Here is an 18,974-nt window from a genome sequence, read left to right as displayed (position 1 = left end):
CCTGCAATAGCTCAAGGCCTATAAAAGGCCGTGCACAAAGCAAGGCCAGCCTTTCTTTTGCTGCTGCTGCTGCTGCACCACAGACATGAAACAGCAAGCAGTGGAAGAAGCCTTCTTCTCACAGCTCACGCAAGAGGTTGAACAGTTGGCCATTACACTGAGAGCAGTTGCATCAGGCCAGCACAGGCTCCAGCAAGTCTCTGGCGGGCTAGAAGCTCATTGGAGACTGGGGCCTCCCTGGGGGCCAGATGGGGAGTCCTTGCGGGCTGCAATTGTACCCAGAGCTGGGGTTTGGTCACCCATGGTTTTAGAATTAAAAACTCAGGGATCACTTCACACTGTGTGTATTCAGGTGTACATCTAAGGTATTTTAAGCATACATGATAAATATTGCATATTAAGACAGTCACATCACTTGTGTTTGCACATATATGCACCATTGCTGATTGTGATGGTATACGCAAGACGAATGTCTTGCACACCGAAAAACTCGCAAGACGAAAGCGTTTTTGCTATTTTTTCTGGTGACTCGCAAGACAAATTTTTCTATGCCGTGCTTCGCAAGACGAATTTTTAAAATTAAAAAGTTGAAGTTTTGTGCTTGAAATTTTTGAAATCCTCTGTACAGTATGTATGCCTTTAAAGAGCACTTAATAAACACTTTGTAAACCAAATTTGACTTTGTTCTGACTATTTTTGCCCATAGGAACGCATTAATTAAATTTCAGTGCATTCCTATGGGAAACTGCGCTTCGCAAGACGAAATTTTCGCAATACAAAACGATTTGCGGAACGAATTAATTTCGTCTTGCGAGGCACCACTGCATATGAGAACTATTGAATGAGTGTGTACTCACTCCTTTCTCTCTTTTCACTTCATTTTGTGAACTCTTTTCTTTGTTTTGTTTTTAAATAAGCCAGTGAACTGCAGTATATAATTCAAATATATCCAGCAAATTTTGTGATGTTTTGGAACAAAGCTATGTATGGTGAAATAACACTGAACTCCTTGGCATGGAAACAGAAGAATAATCTAATTGTATGCAACCTTCTTAGTTCCCGCCTGGCACATGACCATAGTTGATGAGTTTCTCATTCAAGTAACCCTCGACCTCATAAAATTAGACTCACACCTGAAACCCACCCTTTATAATGCCAGATTTTTTTCTCATTTTCAGCCTATGCAGTTAACTTGTATCAAGTTTACAAATAGTGTTTTGAAAGAATCAATTTCATGGTGAATGCATCTAGTCAAACAAGCCATTTAAACAACATCTTACTCGTGTGTAGCAGACCATTTTACAAGTATTTGATAGTTTTACAAGACTGTGTTTCAGACAGGGTAATTGGTTGACTCTGATATGCGAGTTTAGGACTTAGACTCATTAACTTCTTTCATTGTAAGAAATATTTCTTACCTTTGTTCTACTCCAGGTGCTGCACATATTTTAAAAAATATCAGATACAAGCAAAGAGGAGCATCTTTATTTGGGGGTACAAATAAGCCAATTTCATTTTGTCAGTCTGTAGATATCATTAGGCATGAGAGATCTTATTATGTATTGTTTGTTATTTAACTACATGTTGGAATAATATTGCTTAATATGACACATATTGGCTTTGTCATCTGGATATTGAAAAGAGATTTTCAAGAGTAGATATTTCACTCTTGTTCTCTCAGGCTATGATGTTGTAAAGCTAAAAAAAAGTGGCGAAACAAATATGCCCCCACCAATAATATTATGCAGGAAATTGATAGAGGAAAATGATAACCCTCTATCAACACCAGAACTAGGGAACAGCCACTAAAATTGACTGTTGGGAGAGTTAGAACAGACAAAATAAAATATTTTTTTAGCCGGCATGTAATTAATCTGTGGAACTCCTTACCATAGGGTGTGGTGATAGCATCTGGCCTTGATGCCTTTAAAAGTGAATTGGACAAGTTACAAGTCATAATGGGTATGTACAGTCTAAGATTAACTGGTTGCTCATCATGAGGACCAGATAGAAATATTTTTTCTATCCGAAATGGCCATGGGTGTCAGATTTTTTGCCTACTCAAATGGTAAGGGAGGGACCGTAGGTTTCCTGCTTTAAAGATTGGTCACTTGTGTATAATTAAGTGGCCAAATTGAACACAAGCCACAGTCTGGTTGGGTTGGGGGGGGGGGTGCAAGGGTAAATAAAATGCCAGGGGCGTGGCAGCCAGATGCATGTATTATGTTGTCTTATGTGCTCTCTGAGGCATCTGGTGAGCTGCTATGAAATACAGGAAGGTGGACTAGATGGACCCTGGACCTAATCCAGCAGGGCTTTTCCTATGTCTGCAGTGTTTATCCTCTCTGTTGAAGTAAATGGGACAGCCTGTGTTTGCAGAAGCTCTGGAAATACATTCAAATCTACAAAAGGCTGTTGATCAGGAAATATAGAGTTTTAAGTGCACATATCTACAGGTGTGCCCCACTTTGTGGCATTCTGGTTTGTGCCGGGATCACATAACCAATGACCACATGTGGTCAAGGGAGCGCACCCCCCAATCCTCCGACTTCGAGTGGGGAGAGGCATGGTACCCTGTCACTATTTCTCTAGATGGAACTTATTCACGAAGTCAGACTCAGGTATGTGGAGGTGTGCAAAGGAGCAACAAGGGCAAGGCAATGTCCGGCAAATTTCAATTCAGTGCATCTGGCACGGAGGTGAGGAACAGAGATGGTGGGGATGACCATCTGTAGGTGCACCTCATACTCTGGTACCATGCAGACATATGGATAAGCTCAGGCAGCTTCTATGTGCCTGCATGGTTCTGCAGCGTGATGCAAGGATGGAAACTCGCTTGAATTTGAGTCACAAAAACACGTGTTTGCACGACTTGTACGTAACGCAAGTCTCCTGTCTCTATGACTCAGGACTTAACTCGAGTTCTAACCACTGACTCGGAAATGAGTCCCCATATGTGCGGACTCAAGTCTGTCTGTGTTTGGGAGTGCTTGCTCACTTTTTTTGTAGTTTCTGCATCACGTGTAAGACCTCCTGCAGTGATCCAGAAGCTGGCATTGACTGGTGCAAGCAGCAGGGTACATTAGTTCCAGCCAGGAAGCAGGGATGGGAGGGGAGGTGGAAGGGTTAATGTTTTTGTTTTGGGTCGCTGAATCAAGCATGAGGCAGATGGAGGAGGAATGCAGATCCAATTAGCTCAGTGGGGAGGGAGGTGGGAGCGACCTCTCATCCATCTTTGAAGGAACAGACAATCCATTGGACAAAGGATTGGTCTTCTGAGGTTTTCCCCCCCCCTCTGGCCAGGGGAGAGGTGAGGGAGTTGGTCAGCTATAGGAAAAAGTGACTCTCAGAAGCGCAGGGTGGGGGAGAAGGAAGCAGGGGGAGAAATGGAGGTGGTTCTTAGAGAGATTGAAAATGAGACACCTCCAGCCTGCACATACTTCTGAACCTGAAAGTAAGTTGGCGGTGATGTCATACACAATGTGTTTTGCATCGTTGCAGTGCACTTCCACACTTGGAGTGATGGCAGTGGTGGGGACACTTCCTGGGTGCATTTTTGTGTTTCACCTCACATACACACACTCCACCAGCACCTCCATTCTTCCTGGGAGCTATGCCCTGATGCATACTTTGAAAAGACTCATGGCTCAAGACAGTGAAGGGCTCTGGACGAATCCCAACAACCACCTGTTATGACTCGTGTATGCTCTGTGCCCTGTCCTTTCCAGTTATTCTGGCCCCCCCACCTTCTTGCAGCATTCCTCTTACACGACTTTTTGCACGATATTACGTCTCTTGTTGCCGAGTTTCTTGCAAAAGTCCTTGCCGCCAACAGTTTTAAGCAGTCCTGATTGGTGTACTTGGGAACAATTTTTTTGTGGTTTTGTTTTTATGTAATTTATTTGTTGTTTTGTATCTGCGCCGTTTATCTATGTATGTTGTAGTTATTTCTGCTATGCCATTAAAGGTTGTTGAAATTGAAATTGACTCGTGTATGAGTCAAGTCAGAGGGGCAGAGACTCGGGTTTTGACTCGAGGCTGGGGGAGGTGCCTCTATGAGGTGGACAGAGAGAAGGAGAGGGATTTGCCTGTGTGATACTGCAGCACAGGGTGCACAGCAAGAAGGATTGGAGAGGCAGCAACAGCAAGCAATCTATCTTCGAGCAGCTTATTTCTTCCTACGTCTGTGGTTGTGATTGCATTGGGAGCAGTAATAGGAGGTGTCTTCCACTGGAAGAGATACATGATGTTGGTCGAATTGGATGACTTCCCCCCCTCCCATCCTGCAGAAAGGTAGCAGATATTGGAACTGCCAGAGGAGGCCGAAAGTGGCTGGAGATGATGGGGGGGGTTGATTTGGTGGAATTTTTTGTCTTGTGGGAGAAAATTGATGGGAGTTTTGTCATTGGGGGGAGGGACTAATGGATTATTTTCCTGTGGGCAAAGACAAATAGGTTAATGAGGAAAATTTATGGTGTTTTGCCTTGGAACAGAAGAAACTGATTTTGTTTCAGGTTGGGGAAATCAATGGATTTTGTGCTTAAAATTTTAAAGCAGAAATATTAGGGGGATGTCAGTGGCTGGGGAGGAATAACCCTGCATGGGTTGCTATCTGGGAGAGCGGACCAGGATATGGAATGTTTAAAAGTGATTGTATCTTAGTGGGATATGGCTATAGGGGCTACAGGGATATGGCTACTGCTATAGGGAATCAAGATCACATCAATGCAGTAGAAACTTTTGAAGGGGTGTTTTTGTTTTTTTGTTTTTGTCAAAAGGGCCCTTGCTTCAAAAACTGAAGATCACTGGTTAGGTGATGAGGTTCTGTAAAACCTATGTAGAGGCGCTGGGAAATAGGTCATAAATTATTTTATGATCTTAATATCTGAGAACATTCTGTGATGCCGTCTTTGTTGATCAACACTGAAGAACCCCATAACACAATTACTGAAAACTGCACAAGATACTGACCACTTAAATGGTGCTATCATTTTCTAAAAAGACAAGCCAGAAAAAACAGTGGACTTAAGAGCTGTGTAGTGAGGACATTACTAGAGATTCCAGCATCAAAGGCACAAAATTAAAAAATCAAATTTCTCTTACTGCAACATCTCCCACAATTTGGTCTGTCAGCATACTTACAGTTGTCTGATTTAAGGAAAGCAAATATTCAGTGAATGATTTATCCTTTGCATAAGGAGAAAAGGGGATGATTGGATTATTTGTCTGCTAAGGAAACACTTTGACACTAAATTTTAGCTTCTTGACGTGATAACATGGAATGGCGCTTACTGAGTATTCTCAAAATTGACTTTGCTATTCTGATAACATGGTTTGGCGATGCTGCGTGTTTATGCTACCACAAACACCAACACTGTTCCTTCCATTTACACTTTTTCCTTGGAAATTTTTTAAATATTACAAATGATATCCTTTGGCAATCAGAGCTGTTGGTTTCCAGCAAGTAGTCTGAACACCTTGCCAAATGCAGGCTTCCATGCAGTTCATGGGACAGAGAACGTTAGTCTGCCAGTAGGGGTGTGTGTGCTAAGCATTCTTTACATTAGAGGTTTCTGAGAATCTCGGGTTACTTAGCCATTTTTGTCAGCTTAGCACCAGCTGGATTTGTTATCAAGTGAAACCGTGTTTTGTTATGGTTTTTTGTGCAGCTTTTGCTTCCTCTATGGATAGAGCTGTCAGATTGTATTTGCTGAAACAAGCCACAGAGGTCCTTCATTTTTGCTTCAGCATATGTGGTTAATGCACTTGGTTTTAACGTCAATGTGATACATTCATTTTCAGCTATGCCAAAATTATAGCATGTATGCTTAGTGTACTGCAATAATTCACATTTCTAGTAGTGTATGGATGAATGCTGTTCTGAAATTAACACCCTGAGAATGTTACATTTTTTTAATTATAGGATAATGTAGTTTTGATTTGCCCATTATAGAATTTAATTTTGAAACAAAGATTTAAGACTCATTCTTTAACTATTGTTGGGGAAAAGCAAATTTAGAAGGGATATGATCTCTTTAGTGCATGAGAGGGGATGATTGGAGTTCTTATTGTTTGTGTCCTCTAACAGATAATAGTTTGATAAGAAGGCCAGGATACAAACCTTCAAAAATGCATATTTTGCAATGTGCTATTATTATTATTATTATTATTATTATTATTATTATTATTATTATTATTATTATTATTAATTTAAGGAATTGGAGGTTGAGCTGAATGTGGTGGCTTAAAGTTCAAGCATCATTCACACTTTATTCAGAATTTCAATATGATATCTCTCCCATATATTTTAATATATGGTACAGTTCAGTTTTGTCTAGGATTTTATTTGAAATACATGATCAAAGGAAGAATTAAATGCATGACTCCAAGTAGTAAAACTAATCAACATTATTTTTACCATTTTTCAGATGTAACAGTTGTTTTAGACAGAGGGTAGTATCCACAGTTTCATTGCTTCAGGAGAGAGTTTTGTTCTATTATTATTATTATTATTATTATTATTATTAACACGAGAGGGGCACAAGAGGGGTTTGTGTGTATCAGGAAGTTGAATAGGGAGCAGTGGTGAGGCAGACGGGATGCAGGGGGAGGGGCACGAGAGGGGTTTGTGGCTATCAGGAAGTTGAATAGGGAGACATCTAAGAGAAGGAAAACTCTGATTCCAAACCTCCACTGCCTTGTGGCTACATCCAGTTGTGGAAAAGGCTTCAGGAGTCAACCTCGAGGCAAAATCAGGAGCCGGAGTCCCTCAGGCAGTTCGTGGCTGCACACAGTCACGTTCTGGCAACTCCTGCAATGCCGCCGGAACCAACCATATTGGTTTCTGCCTTTCCATTGGATCATTCCAGCGACGTGGAGAGGGGGGATTTGCTGCATGGGTAACAGCCTATCCTCCATACCTTCTTTACCCAGGCTTCGCGCACTGGAGAGGACACTCCAACTTTGCCATACGGCGTCGGCACAACACGGGAAGCAACAGTTACCGGTTATAAGTCTTTGCTTGATTGGCGTAGGGCATGATGCCAGGGGCTGCTTCTGACGGTGGGAGAGATCATTGCATCTCATTGGGCAGCTACCGCCCGCCTTAAGCTGGGCAGTCCCCAGCCAGTAAGGTGTTGCCTCGCCACGGTCTGTTAACCTCATAGGGTGCGTGGGGTTTAGGGTGAAAACCGACAAGCGGATCGACAACTCTGCACCATGCAATAGAAAACAGAAAACTCCTGCCCTAAAGCTGGGCACCTGGAACGTAAGGACAATGACACCTGGCTTCTCTGATGACCTGCAAGCAATAGACGATGCACGCAAAACAGCTGTCATCGACATGGAGCTGAGCAGACTGCAGATGGACATCGTCGCCCTTCAAGAGACAAGGCTGCCAGATTCCGGATCTGTCAAGGAGCGAAATTTCTCATTTTTCTGGCAGGGAAAACCACCAAATGAAACCAGGGAACATGGTGTTGGCTTTGCGGTCAGAAATACCCTGCTGAAATCCATCATCCCACCTACTGTGGGAAGTGAAAGAATTTTGTCCCTGCAGCTCCAGTCATCAGCAGGACCTGTCACTCTCATCAGTGCTTATGCACCGACTCTGTCGTCTCCAGCAGAAGCCAAAGACAAATTTTATGATGACCTGGCCACCACTATCAAGAAGATCCCTGTAAAAGAGCCATTGTTCATCCTCGGCGACTTCAGTGCTAGAGTTGGTGCTGATAACAGTTCGTGGCCCACTTGCTTAGGTCGGTTCGGCACTGGGAAGATGAACGAAAATGGCCAACGCCTGCTAGAGTTTTGCTGTCATCACGGTCTCTGTGTCAGCAACACGTTCTTCAACACAAAGCCCCAACATAGAGTCTCTTGGAGACACCCAAGATCAAAGCACTGGCACCAGCTCGACCTGATTCTCACCAGACGCTCCAGCCTTCCCAGCATCAAGATCACACGCAGCTATCAGGGTGCTGCCTGTGACACCGACCACTCGCTGGTGTGCAGCAGAGTGAAACTGCAAACAAAGTGACTGTATCACACGAAAAGGGAAGGAAGACCTCACATTGATACGAGCAAGACCCGGGATCAGAGAAAAGTGGAGGAATTTGCACGAGCGCTTGAGGAATCTCTTCCAGGCCTGGTCGATGCAAACGCATCCAACAGATGGGAACATTTCAAGAATGCCATTTACAACACCGCCTTGTCCATATTTGGCAAGAAGACCAACAAGACAGCAGACTGGTTTGAAGCCCACTCTGAGGAGTTGACACCAGTCATTGAGGAAAAGAGGAGAGCTCAAGCAGCATACAAGGCCTGTCCCAGTGAGCGCAACCTGCAGGTCCTCCGAGGTGCTCGCAGCAAAGTCCAGCAGACTGCCAGGAGATGTGCTAACGACTACTGGCTCCAGCTCTGTTCCGAGATACAGATAGCAGCTGACACGGGCAACATCAAGGGGATGTATGATGGTATCAAGCAGGCCCTAGGTCCAACACAGAAGAAAATTGCCCCTCTGAAGTCTGCAACAGGCGAGGTCATCCAGGATCGGGCGCAGCAGATGGAACGCTGGGTGCAGCACTACTCTGAGCTATATTCCAGAGAAAATGTAGTCACCGAAGAAGCGCTGAACAACATTGAGTGCCTGCCTGTGCTGGAGGAGCTTGACAGTGAACCAACCCTAGAAGAACTTCACGTGGCCCTGGACTCCCTTGGAAAAGACAGCATCCCTGCTGAAGTCCTAAAGTGCTGCAAAGAGATCATCATCACTGAGCTGCATGAAATCCTTTGTCTCTGCTGGAGAGAAGGTGGAGTACCTGAAGACATGAGGGATGCAAACATCATCACGCTGTACAAGAACAAAGGCGACAGGGGTGACTGCAACAACTACCGTGGCATCTCTCTCCTTAGCGTTGTAGGAAAGTTGTTTTCCCGAGTTGCACTAAAGAGGCTCCAGGTACTTGCAGAGAGCGTTTATCCAGAATCGCAGTGTGGTTTCCGAGCCAACAGGTCCACCACTGATATGGTATTCTCCCTTAGACAACTGCAGGAGAAATGCAGGGAACAGCGACAGCCACTCTTTATAGCCTTCATAGATCTCACGAAGGCCTTCGACCTGGTCAGCAGGGATGGCCTCTTCAAGATTCTCTCCAAGGCTCCTCAGGCTCCCCAAGGATTCTCCACCTAGGCTCCTCAGCATCATCCGATCCTTCCACAAGGACATGAAGGGCACTGTTGTCTTCGATGGCTCCACATCAGACCCCTTTGACATCTGAAGCGGCGTGAAGCAGGGCTGTGTTCTTGCACCAACCTTGTTTGGGATTTTCTTCACTGTCCTGCTGAAGCATGCCTTTGGAACCGCAACAGAAGGCATCTATCTCCGGACCAGATCAGATGGAAAGCTCTTCAACCTCGCCAGACTGAGAGCAAAGTCCAAAGTCCAGCTGAAATGTCTGCGTGACTTCCTCTTTGCCGATGATGCAGCTATCACTACCCACTCTGCCAAAGATCTCCAGCAGCTCATGGATCGTTTTAGCAAGGCCTGCCAAGATTTTGGACTGACAATCAGCCTGAAGAAAACATAGGTCATGGTTCAGGATGTGGACTCACCTCCCTGCATTACAATCTCTGCGCATGAACTGGAGGTTGTCCATGACTTTGTGTACCTTGGCTCAACGATCTCCAACACTCTTTCTCTCGATACCGAGCTAAACAAACGCATCGGTAAAGCAGCTACCACGTTTTCCAGACTCACAAAGAGAGTCTGGTCCAACAAGAAGCTGACGGAACATACCAAGATCCAGGTCTACAGAGCTTGCGTCCTGAGTACACTTCTGTACTGCAGCGAGTCATGGACTCTTCACTCACAACAGGAGAGGAAACTGAATGCTTTCCACATGCGCTGCCTCCGACGTATTCTCGGCATCACCTGGCAGGACAAAGTTCCAAACAACACAGTCCTGGAACGTGCTGGAATCCCTAGCATGTATGCACTACTGAAACAGAGACGCCTGCGTTGGCTCGGTCATGATGGCCGGATCCCAAAGGATCTCCTCTATGGAGAAGTCGTGCAAGGAAAGCGCCCTACAGGTAGACCACAGCTGCGATACAAGGACATCTGCAAGAGGGATCTGAAGGCCTTAGGAGTGGACCTCAACAAGTGGGAAACCCTGGCCTCTGAGCGGCCCACTTGGAGGCAGGCTGTGCAACATGACCTTTCCCAGTTTGAAGAGACACTTGGCCAACAGTCTGAGGCTAAGAGGCAAAGAAGGAAGGCCCATAGCCAGGGAGACAGGCCAGGGACAGACTGCACTTGCTCCCAGTGTGGAAGGGATTGTCACTCCCGAATCGGCCTTTTCAGCCACACTAGACGCTGTTCCAGAACCACCTTTCAGAGCGCGATACCATAGTCTTTCGAGACTGAAGGTTGCCAACTATTATATACTGCTTTTCAACTAAAGTTCACAAAGCGGTTTACAGAGAAAAATCAAATAACTAAATGGCTCCCTGTCCCAAAAGGGCTCACAATCTAAAAAGATGCAAATGAATACCAGCAGACAGCCACTAGAACAGACAGTGCTAGGGTGAGGTGGGCCAGTTACTATCCCCCTGCTAAAAAAAGGAGCAAAAGGAGTTGGTAGGGTTTGGTAGAGAAGCTATTAATATTACCCAGAGATTCTGTCTTGGTCAGATGAAGTACAGGTCCTTTGAACAATACACATAAATAGGTATTTTTAAAAGAAGGCTTGGAAAGAGGTGGCATCTTCTTGATTGTGGAAGAAAAAGATATTTGGCTTTCATTTTAACAGTTAAGGCTAATGGATTTATTTTTCTTTAAGAAGAGTTATCTTTGCCAGCTAGTTTGGAAATTCATTCAGTGTGTTGGCTCTCATGTGCAATGTGTTGAAAAAATGTTAATGATTTTATATAGCCCTTTAGTTACAATTATATGATGGAATAATTACTATTAATTATGCATAAATGGCTCCTAGATACTGAATGCAGAGCTTTTAGGGGAGAAAAAGCAGACCACAAATATTAAAGTTTGTCTTTGTGGTGGTTGTTCCAGTTACTTGGGGGTATAAGTAAGTGAAAATATGTTAGACATCCCATACATTTTAAGTTGCGTTTGTTGGAACTGGCTTTCAACAGTTTTTTTTTTTCAGCTATTTGTTTTCAAGGCTGAGAACGGGTGTTCAAACCACTTCCATCGCACTTTGAGTGTATGCCTGTCCTGATCCAGGCATTTGGTGCTGCAGGAGTGAATACAGTCCTAATGCTTGTACATACATTTGTGGAAGGAAGCAGCTGCACCTCCCAAACGCCTACGGCTTGTACTATATACATGTTGCTAATGAGTTTGTTGATTATGCATTTATGCCTTCTTTTCATGCACATCATCAGTCTACCTTGCTTTTTGTACGTGCCTTTGGAATTTATGTTGAATCCCTTCTAACCTCATAATAATGTAACCTTCTGCAACTGGAAAAATAAATCGTTTTGCACGCTGCTTGAATTTAGCAATAATATGTTGCTGGCTTCAAAGCAATGAAGACACTGAATACAACAGTGATCACAACATTTAATGAATGTGATTTTTCTTGTATAATAATGATGAAAATTCCCCATGTCTTCTGGCAGTAACAGGGCTGTAAGTCAGAAGTTAAATTCCAAATCTGAGGCTGAGACCATGCCATTCACACAGTCACTTGCTAGAATATACTTGTTTCATCCATTTTGAATGGATGTCCCTATATCCTTTGTGTCCCAAGTACAGGCAATTTTTTTCTGCACTTCTTGTGCAGTGAAATGTATGATTAGAATGTTGGCCAGGTCACACACCCCAACAAAATACTGTTCAGGTCACAACATATAACTGGCGTGTTAAGAACAGCTGTATGGTGATTCTAAAAATGAGTATCAAAGATTCTCCCAATGTTGTCAATTTTGAGAAGATGGAAGGTAAGCCACAAGATGGCATACAATTAATTTTTGTTATGGTTTCTCTTTTCTAATAGATCAAAAAATATTTGGAACTTGAACCACTTGCACGAGGAAAACGCTGGATACTTAAACCCTGTTCCTTGGATGATATGGAAGCCGTAAAAGACAGCTTCAGCCTGCTGATAAATTTACTAGAAGACAGAGATCTCGAACCTTCAAGAGTGTGAAGAAAACTAGTATGGTTCTGAGATAGCATTGTACCTATTTGTCTTGCTTTCAGCTGAATTATGGTTTGGTGTAAAGAAGACAGCATTAGAGTCTGCAATAAATATTTTTGCATTTAGTCTGGAAAGCCTGTTTTGATAAGTTCTGCGAGTCAGATTCATGATTCTTTTCAGTAAGGTTGTCTGTGCTAGGGAACTGGTGAGTTTCTCTTCTTTACCACCAGTTCTGCTGTCTATATGCCATTTTGCTCCCTGAACCAAACCTAATATGATTGATAAATAGGCCTGAAAAGATCTAGTTATGATCCTGAATAGAAAATTTGTGTTACAGATCTCTAGCAATCACACAAGCTGTGTGAAAATGATGGTGGTCTCTAAGATCCACAGTAAATATTGAAACAATGTATTTTTTGATGCAAACTCTAGTCAGAAGCCTTATTGAATGCAAACACCTACCTTTTAACATTTACCATTTTAATTCTTTTTAGAGAGACAAACCATTGATTTAGCAGAGGTAAGGTAAAGACAATGGGAATATCAGTATTTTGTTATTGATTTGGAAATACGTTGAGTGCAAAAAGTAGCCTTTGTAAATTTGTAAGTGTAAATTCAGTTGATTGTGTAAAATGGTAATGAAATTGAGGCTAACAGTAAAGATTATGGAACAAGAAAAATTAGTAAGTTTTAAAAAAATCACTGGATGTATTCTACGTGACTAGTATTATGCTATAATTCCTAGGTCACGGAATTGTTTAAAAAAAGGCTATCTCTGAATTAATTGAAATGTCTGTGTGTTTCTTACATACCCCTATTTTCAGGGGCTTATATTTTTCTTTCAAACATTTTTTTTGACTGAAAGTTGTCTTTTCATCCAAAGCATAGGGTGGGGTTTTATTTGGTGGTGGTTGCTGTTGTTAAACCTGAAAACACTCTATTTAGTTCCAAGAATGTATCCCTTTTTCCTCCCAGGTTTATTGGGATGAAGCCCTGAGACTGCTTCAGATATCTAAACTGGCATGGTTGCCAGACTGTTGGCCATAATAAGAGTGACAAACCACAACGGGCAGCTCTTCATAAATTGGGTTTATACCTTTAAAGTTGTATCTTTTTATATTCATCTACCAAGAGGTTTGGAGCCTGGATAGAATATTGATATCACAGCTTAGTTTTATTTCTGTATTTTTGGCTTGGGGTTTTAATGGTGTATTTCTTTCTTTTTTTTAAATTATTTTCAAAGTTAAATGTGAGTTATTGTTCACTTTTAAATGTTTTTTGTATAATTTACTCTAGGAAGCAATTGTGAAGAAAAGGTTATCAAACAGTTGCTCAAATATAATTCACTTATGACCTGTGAATCTCCCTTTATTTTATAAATCTTACTGGACCCTTTGCGTCATTTATCCCTTCTACCCTTTGACTATTTTTGTAGAAGAATGCCACAATATATATTATTTAGTAGTGGTGAAGCTACTACATGGAGTTTTTTTAGCATAACTAGATGAGCTGAACCAGAAATTCTTACAACTGCACATTTGGTTATTTTGCCATCACTTTTCATTCCTATCCTTTCGGACTGTTTTACAGAGACAAGTGTTCCAAATTTTATAAATTGTCACAGTCCAAGGCTTGCCATCTGTTATTAGGAGCAGACTACTTCCATCTAGAGCAGCGGTGCACAAGTGCCAACCACCGCACACTGGGAATGAGTTCCCTGACACAGTCAGCACTTTACATTCTGGAGCACTGCGTGACTGCCAGTTCCAAGATTGGGACGATGCAGTGCTCTGGTACATAGAAATCCAGTCACAGTGACCGCTGGAACATTGCACCATAGTCGCGATGGGCCAGAGTGTCGCATCGTCCCGATCTTGGGACTGGCAGTCGCACGGCACTCTGAAATGAAGCATTCCAGTCACAGGAGGGACGGATTCAACTGAATGCTGGATCCGGCCCTCAGGCCAGGGTTCACCCAGCCCTGATCTAAAGAAACCCAAATAACCTTGAATGTTCAGGTCACATTTTATGTCAACTTAACCCAAGTCATTCCTGATACTTTTCACACAAAGTAATTGAGGTGCAGGTACAGGAAAACAATCTTATATCTGGTTTTTCATATCTCTAAGGGACGACATTCACAGCAAGTGAATATGGGCCCAAGTGTCATTGCTTCAAATGAATTTTTTCACTAATAAATATGATCCAAACTGTTTAAAAGCTTTTGTCTCCTACTTTGGCCATGAGGTCACTCACTATGCACTGCTCTTAGGCTCTGTGTAGCTTTGCCATAACAAGAATTTAACTATCAAAATAGAGAATAAAACTTCAACCATGTTGTAAGCTAAATTATACACTGTGATTACAATCCCATGCAAACTTACTTGGGAATGAGCCCTGTTGAATGTAGTTGGACTTGCTTTTGAGTAAACGTGAGTAGGATTGGGCTGCAGAACATTTGGAAAAATATCTAGCACATAGGAAAAGTTCGTTATCTAAGCATTTTTATCGGATGGGTTAACTTCATCCTACACTCCATTCCAGAGTGAAATAATACCTCTGATCTGCTTGAGGACTTGAAACAAGAAGGCCTTTGATTTTTATAGTTCATTGGTGGTTCCATGTTGTAGCTGGATTCATTTATAAAGTTTTTGTATCTTGAAACACTTCATTTTTAATAAAAAAAAAGTGGAATTACACAGTTCATTAATTAATATCACATGTTTCTGTCTAAAGCGTTATTGAATGTACATTTATCCAAGAGAAGCAACTCTATTCTCATTCCCTGTTGTTAGTTTTTCTTTTCATCCTGGGCCTTCATCATACAGATGAAATCAATCCTATCCCTCGGAATTACTTGCCATGGAAATTCATTAAACAGTGAATCTTTTTTAAGGAAGACAATGTGGCATAAGATTCTTCTAGACATCTGTTAAATTGCTTTCTGAGTCTGCGTGCGCACGTGTGTGTATGTGTGTGTGAGAGAGAGAGAGAAAGAAGATTGTGTGCCCACACTGGGTTTTTTTTTTCCTCAGACCTAAGACTGTCTGCAGTACTTTGGCAGTCAGAATAAAAACATTATCAATCAGTATCCAACAGCAGCTGTTTTGACAGGTTCTGTCAGACATCTAATGTTTTACAACTGTCAGTGGCTCCTTTTGTCTCCCAGTTCTGAGATGCTCATTGTGTGGCTTCCATGTTTATGTCCTCTGCTTATATCTCTGGAAGTGCTAGCATTTGAACATCTTTAATGTGTTCAATATTCTTTTTTCTTGTATAGTGTCACATGTCTCAGCTTACATTTTCAAACAGTATAAACAGAAGTATGTGTTGTATTACTGAGCTTCTTGCATTTCCTTATTTATAGATATTAACAAGTTTTTGTACTAAAGTAGCTAATACAGTTGCCTTTTTTTTGTACTGACAAATAATTTATATTACAAGGTTTGTATCACTGTAGTTAAAAAGCAATGGTCAATAGCTAACCCACCTTATATCCGTGACTTTATACGAAAAGTACAGCATCAATACTTTGTTGACAAATTTGTGCAGACAACTGCTGTGCAGGAAGACCTGTTTGTGATTTATTTAAAGCTAGCCAAAATGAAAATAAATGCTGTGTAGAACACTTTAGTATGATTTTTTTTCATCAATACTAAAAATTTCAAAGTGTTTCCTTTTTTGAAATGTCACTGAAATGGTCAGTCATGGCTCCCTGTTGCATAAGCCCCTTTTGAAATGGACACATATTTTATGAGAATGCATGCATGCTTCTCACTCATTTCAGTGCACTCATAGGGTGCCACTCATTTCAGTGCAGTGTATATATGAGGTTTTGGAAGCATATACTCAGATTGCCTCAATACAAGTAATTTTAAAGTCAAATCTGATTCTAAAGATTTCCCCCAGCAAACTCATGAAAGAATCCATGAGAAGAATGTTTACACTGGAAAATAACATCTTCACACATCTTGCAGAAAGATAAGCAGTTAAGCAGGAACCATTGCTTGATTTCTTTTATTATGTATTCCACTTTGTGAACTACTTTGGTTTAAAAATGCTATATAAGTTGTCTGGACAAGGAGTTCTGGTCTTGTAGTTGAGGTGTTTTATTACCCAAAAAGCTAAGCAGAAGCAACTTGGGGCAAGGAGCATGCCCTTGGAGGGGAGATGGTAAGCCATGCTGTTAAAGAGCTATTACCTGCTGTGAGAGGTTGGAGTCACTGTTGAGCCACTTGCAGTGATGCGGACAGGTCATAAGAAAGGCCTGACTGGATCAGGCCAAAAGTCCATCTAGTTCAGCCTCCTTTACCCCAGTGGCCCATCAGAAGCCCCAGGGAACACACAAGACAACAAGAGACCTGCATCCTGGTGCCCTCCCTTGCATCTGTCATTCTGAGGTAGTCTGCTTCTAAAATAAGGAGATTGAACATGCTCATCATGGCTAGTAACCTGTGATGGACTTTTCCTCCAGAAATTTGTCCAATCCCCTTTTAAAGGCATCCAGGCCAGATGGCATCACCACATCCTGTGGCAAGGGGTTCAACAGGCTAACTACACACTGGTTAAAGAAATATTTTCTAATGTCTGTCCTAACTCTCCCAACACTCAGTTTTAGTGGATGTCCCCTAGTTCTGGTGTTGTGTGAAAGGGAAGAGAACATCCCCCTATCCACTATTTCACCCCCTGCATAATTTTATATGTCTCAATCATGTGCCTCTCCGGTGCCTTTTTTCTAGACTGAAGAACCCAAACACTGTAGCCGTTCCTCGTAAGAGAGGTGCCCCAGCTCAGTAATCATTTTGGTTGCTCTCTTTTGCACCTTTTCCATTTCCACTATATCCTTTTTGAGGTGTGGCAACCAGAACTGGATGCAATACTCCAGGTGTGGCCTTACCATTGATTTGTACAATGGCATTATAATATTAACTGTTTTATTCTCAATACCTTTTCTATCAATCCCAAGCATGAAATTAGCCTTCTTTACTGCCGCCACACATTGGGTTGACACTTCCATCGAGCTATCCACCAGCACCCTAAGATCTCTCTCCTTGATCTATCAAGGCTAGCAAGAAGGGTTAAGACCTTGAGAACCTTCCTGGGCTTAATTTACAGTTGTTTGCAGAAGCTCTATGGCATGCTACCAGAAGAGAGAACCTCACCACAAGGGAAAACATCTGATGGACTGAAGGTTCTGTGAGTTCTCTCACAGAACAGTTTAGGGTATTGTTAAAAAGAAAAAACCATTAAAAGTTATGGTTTAGATTCACCTGCCTCTGTAAACCACCTTGAATGCTGTGTAAAACCAGAGAAAGGCAATATATAAATCTATATCCTTAATAATAATCAGGCATGAAACTAATTTTCTCTTTGAGGAACTTCCACAGAGTTCTCCCAAGGGAAGATAAGCAATTGTTGGTGATAGACCAAACTAATGTTCTTAAGTAATAGCTTGGAATGTGCTTGATTTTCAGAATAGGTCAACTTTCAATGGTTTGAAATACTTTCCAGGATTGTAGGTGGCGCACTTTTAGTTTTATGACCATGTAAGAGACATCAATCAGAAGAGAAAATAGTATGTGTAACCATTAGTCAGAATCTAGACTGCTGCTTTGGGTTGGAAAACAGCTTTGCACTGACCCTGTGGTATACTTGACTCTTATTCTTTGGACATCCTACTCCTGTTCCCTATCACAAACTGTTTTGAAAACTTCCCTGTTTCCAAAGCAGTTTGCTATGCAGTATGAGGAGTTTTTGTTAAAATAAATAAAATTAACCCGGTCTCCCCTGGCCCATCCATTTAAAGATACTCACTGACAACAGAATACTCTGCTGATATTAACTTCATACACTTGCTGCATGTAACTATAAAGTGCAAGCAAGATAAATCTACTCAAAGAAAAACACAGTGAGAGAGAAATACCTTGTATCAGCAAGCAGATCTTGGAAACTAAGCTGTGCAGGCTGGCTACATATTCCTGCTTGAAGATACAACCCCTCACACAGCTTGCTTAAAGCTGAAATTACATATTATGACTAAAACAGCAGCACTGCATTTCTGTTCCGTAATTTGTAGAAATAAAAAATGCATGATGTGATAACATTGTATTGGGAGCTTTCTCTCCTCCCCACCCCCTCCATTTTATTGGCTGTGGCTTGCTGGGTTGGTGAAATCTGCAGCATAATTGTGTCACATCACACATTTTGCATTTCTAAGTTAAACCATTTTTGCACAATGTTGCATATACACAACAGGGATCAAATGTGTACACCTGTGGGTTGGGCAGAAATGGGTTAAAGTTGCTCCTCTACCGGGTCATAGGATATAAATTACCAGTGTGTGTCTGTCTTTTTAGCAGTGCTTCAATTTTCTAGTGCTGAATGGAGATATCGTAATTATGCCTGATAGACTCTTAATGCACTCCCAATCTTTCCTAAGGGTGATGTCCTACATGAGTGGAAATAACAAGTCCACTTCTACTACTACTCAAGTATTTAAAAAAAATGTATTTTTCTACTGCATAGACCTCTATGCAGAAAAAACATCCTGCACACACACACACACACACACACACACACACACACACACTCTCTCATATGTTGCATGCAAAGTAAACATGTATGAAAGGCATGACAGTAATCCCCTTCCAGTTCACATACATGCTGCAGGATACCCTTATCATATATTTGACTGGAATAGACTACCTACTTGTGGATTTCTTATGGGAGTGTCTGTCAAGTTTGTAAAATGTAATGAGTATTGGTCTGATATTTGAAAAAGCTTACTACAGTGTATTGTTATACCTGGTGTAT

General features: G+C 41.9%; 1 protein-coding gene across 1 annotated transcript in view; it reads left to right on the top strand.

The window, feature by feature from the left end:
* Positions 1-15,794, top strand: part of ARL15 (ADP ribosylation factor like GTPase 15) — a 227,815-nt gene extending 212,021 nt beyond the window's left edge. Inside the window, exon 5 of the mRNA XM_066615185.1 lies at positions 12,018-15,794. Within this exon, the coding sequence (XP_066471282.1) occupies positions 12,018-12,170 (153 nt within the window). The 3' untranslated portion in view covers positions 12,171-15,794. The remainder of the gene's footprint in view (positions 1-12,017) is intronic.
* Positions 15,795-18,974: the final 3,180 nt, after the last annotated feature.

This window comes from Tiliqua scincoides, chromosome 2 (assembly GCF_035046505.1).
Source record: "Tiliqua scincoides isolate rTilSci1 chromosome 2, rTilSci1.hap2, whole genome shotgun sequence".
In the NCBI taxonomy this organism is placed as follows: domain Eukaryota; kingdom Metazoa; phylum Chordata; class Lepidosauria; order Squamata; family Scincidae; genus Tiliqua; species Tiliqua scincoides.
This window is presented reverse-complemented; position numbering and strand designations above follow the sequence as displayed.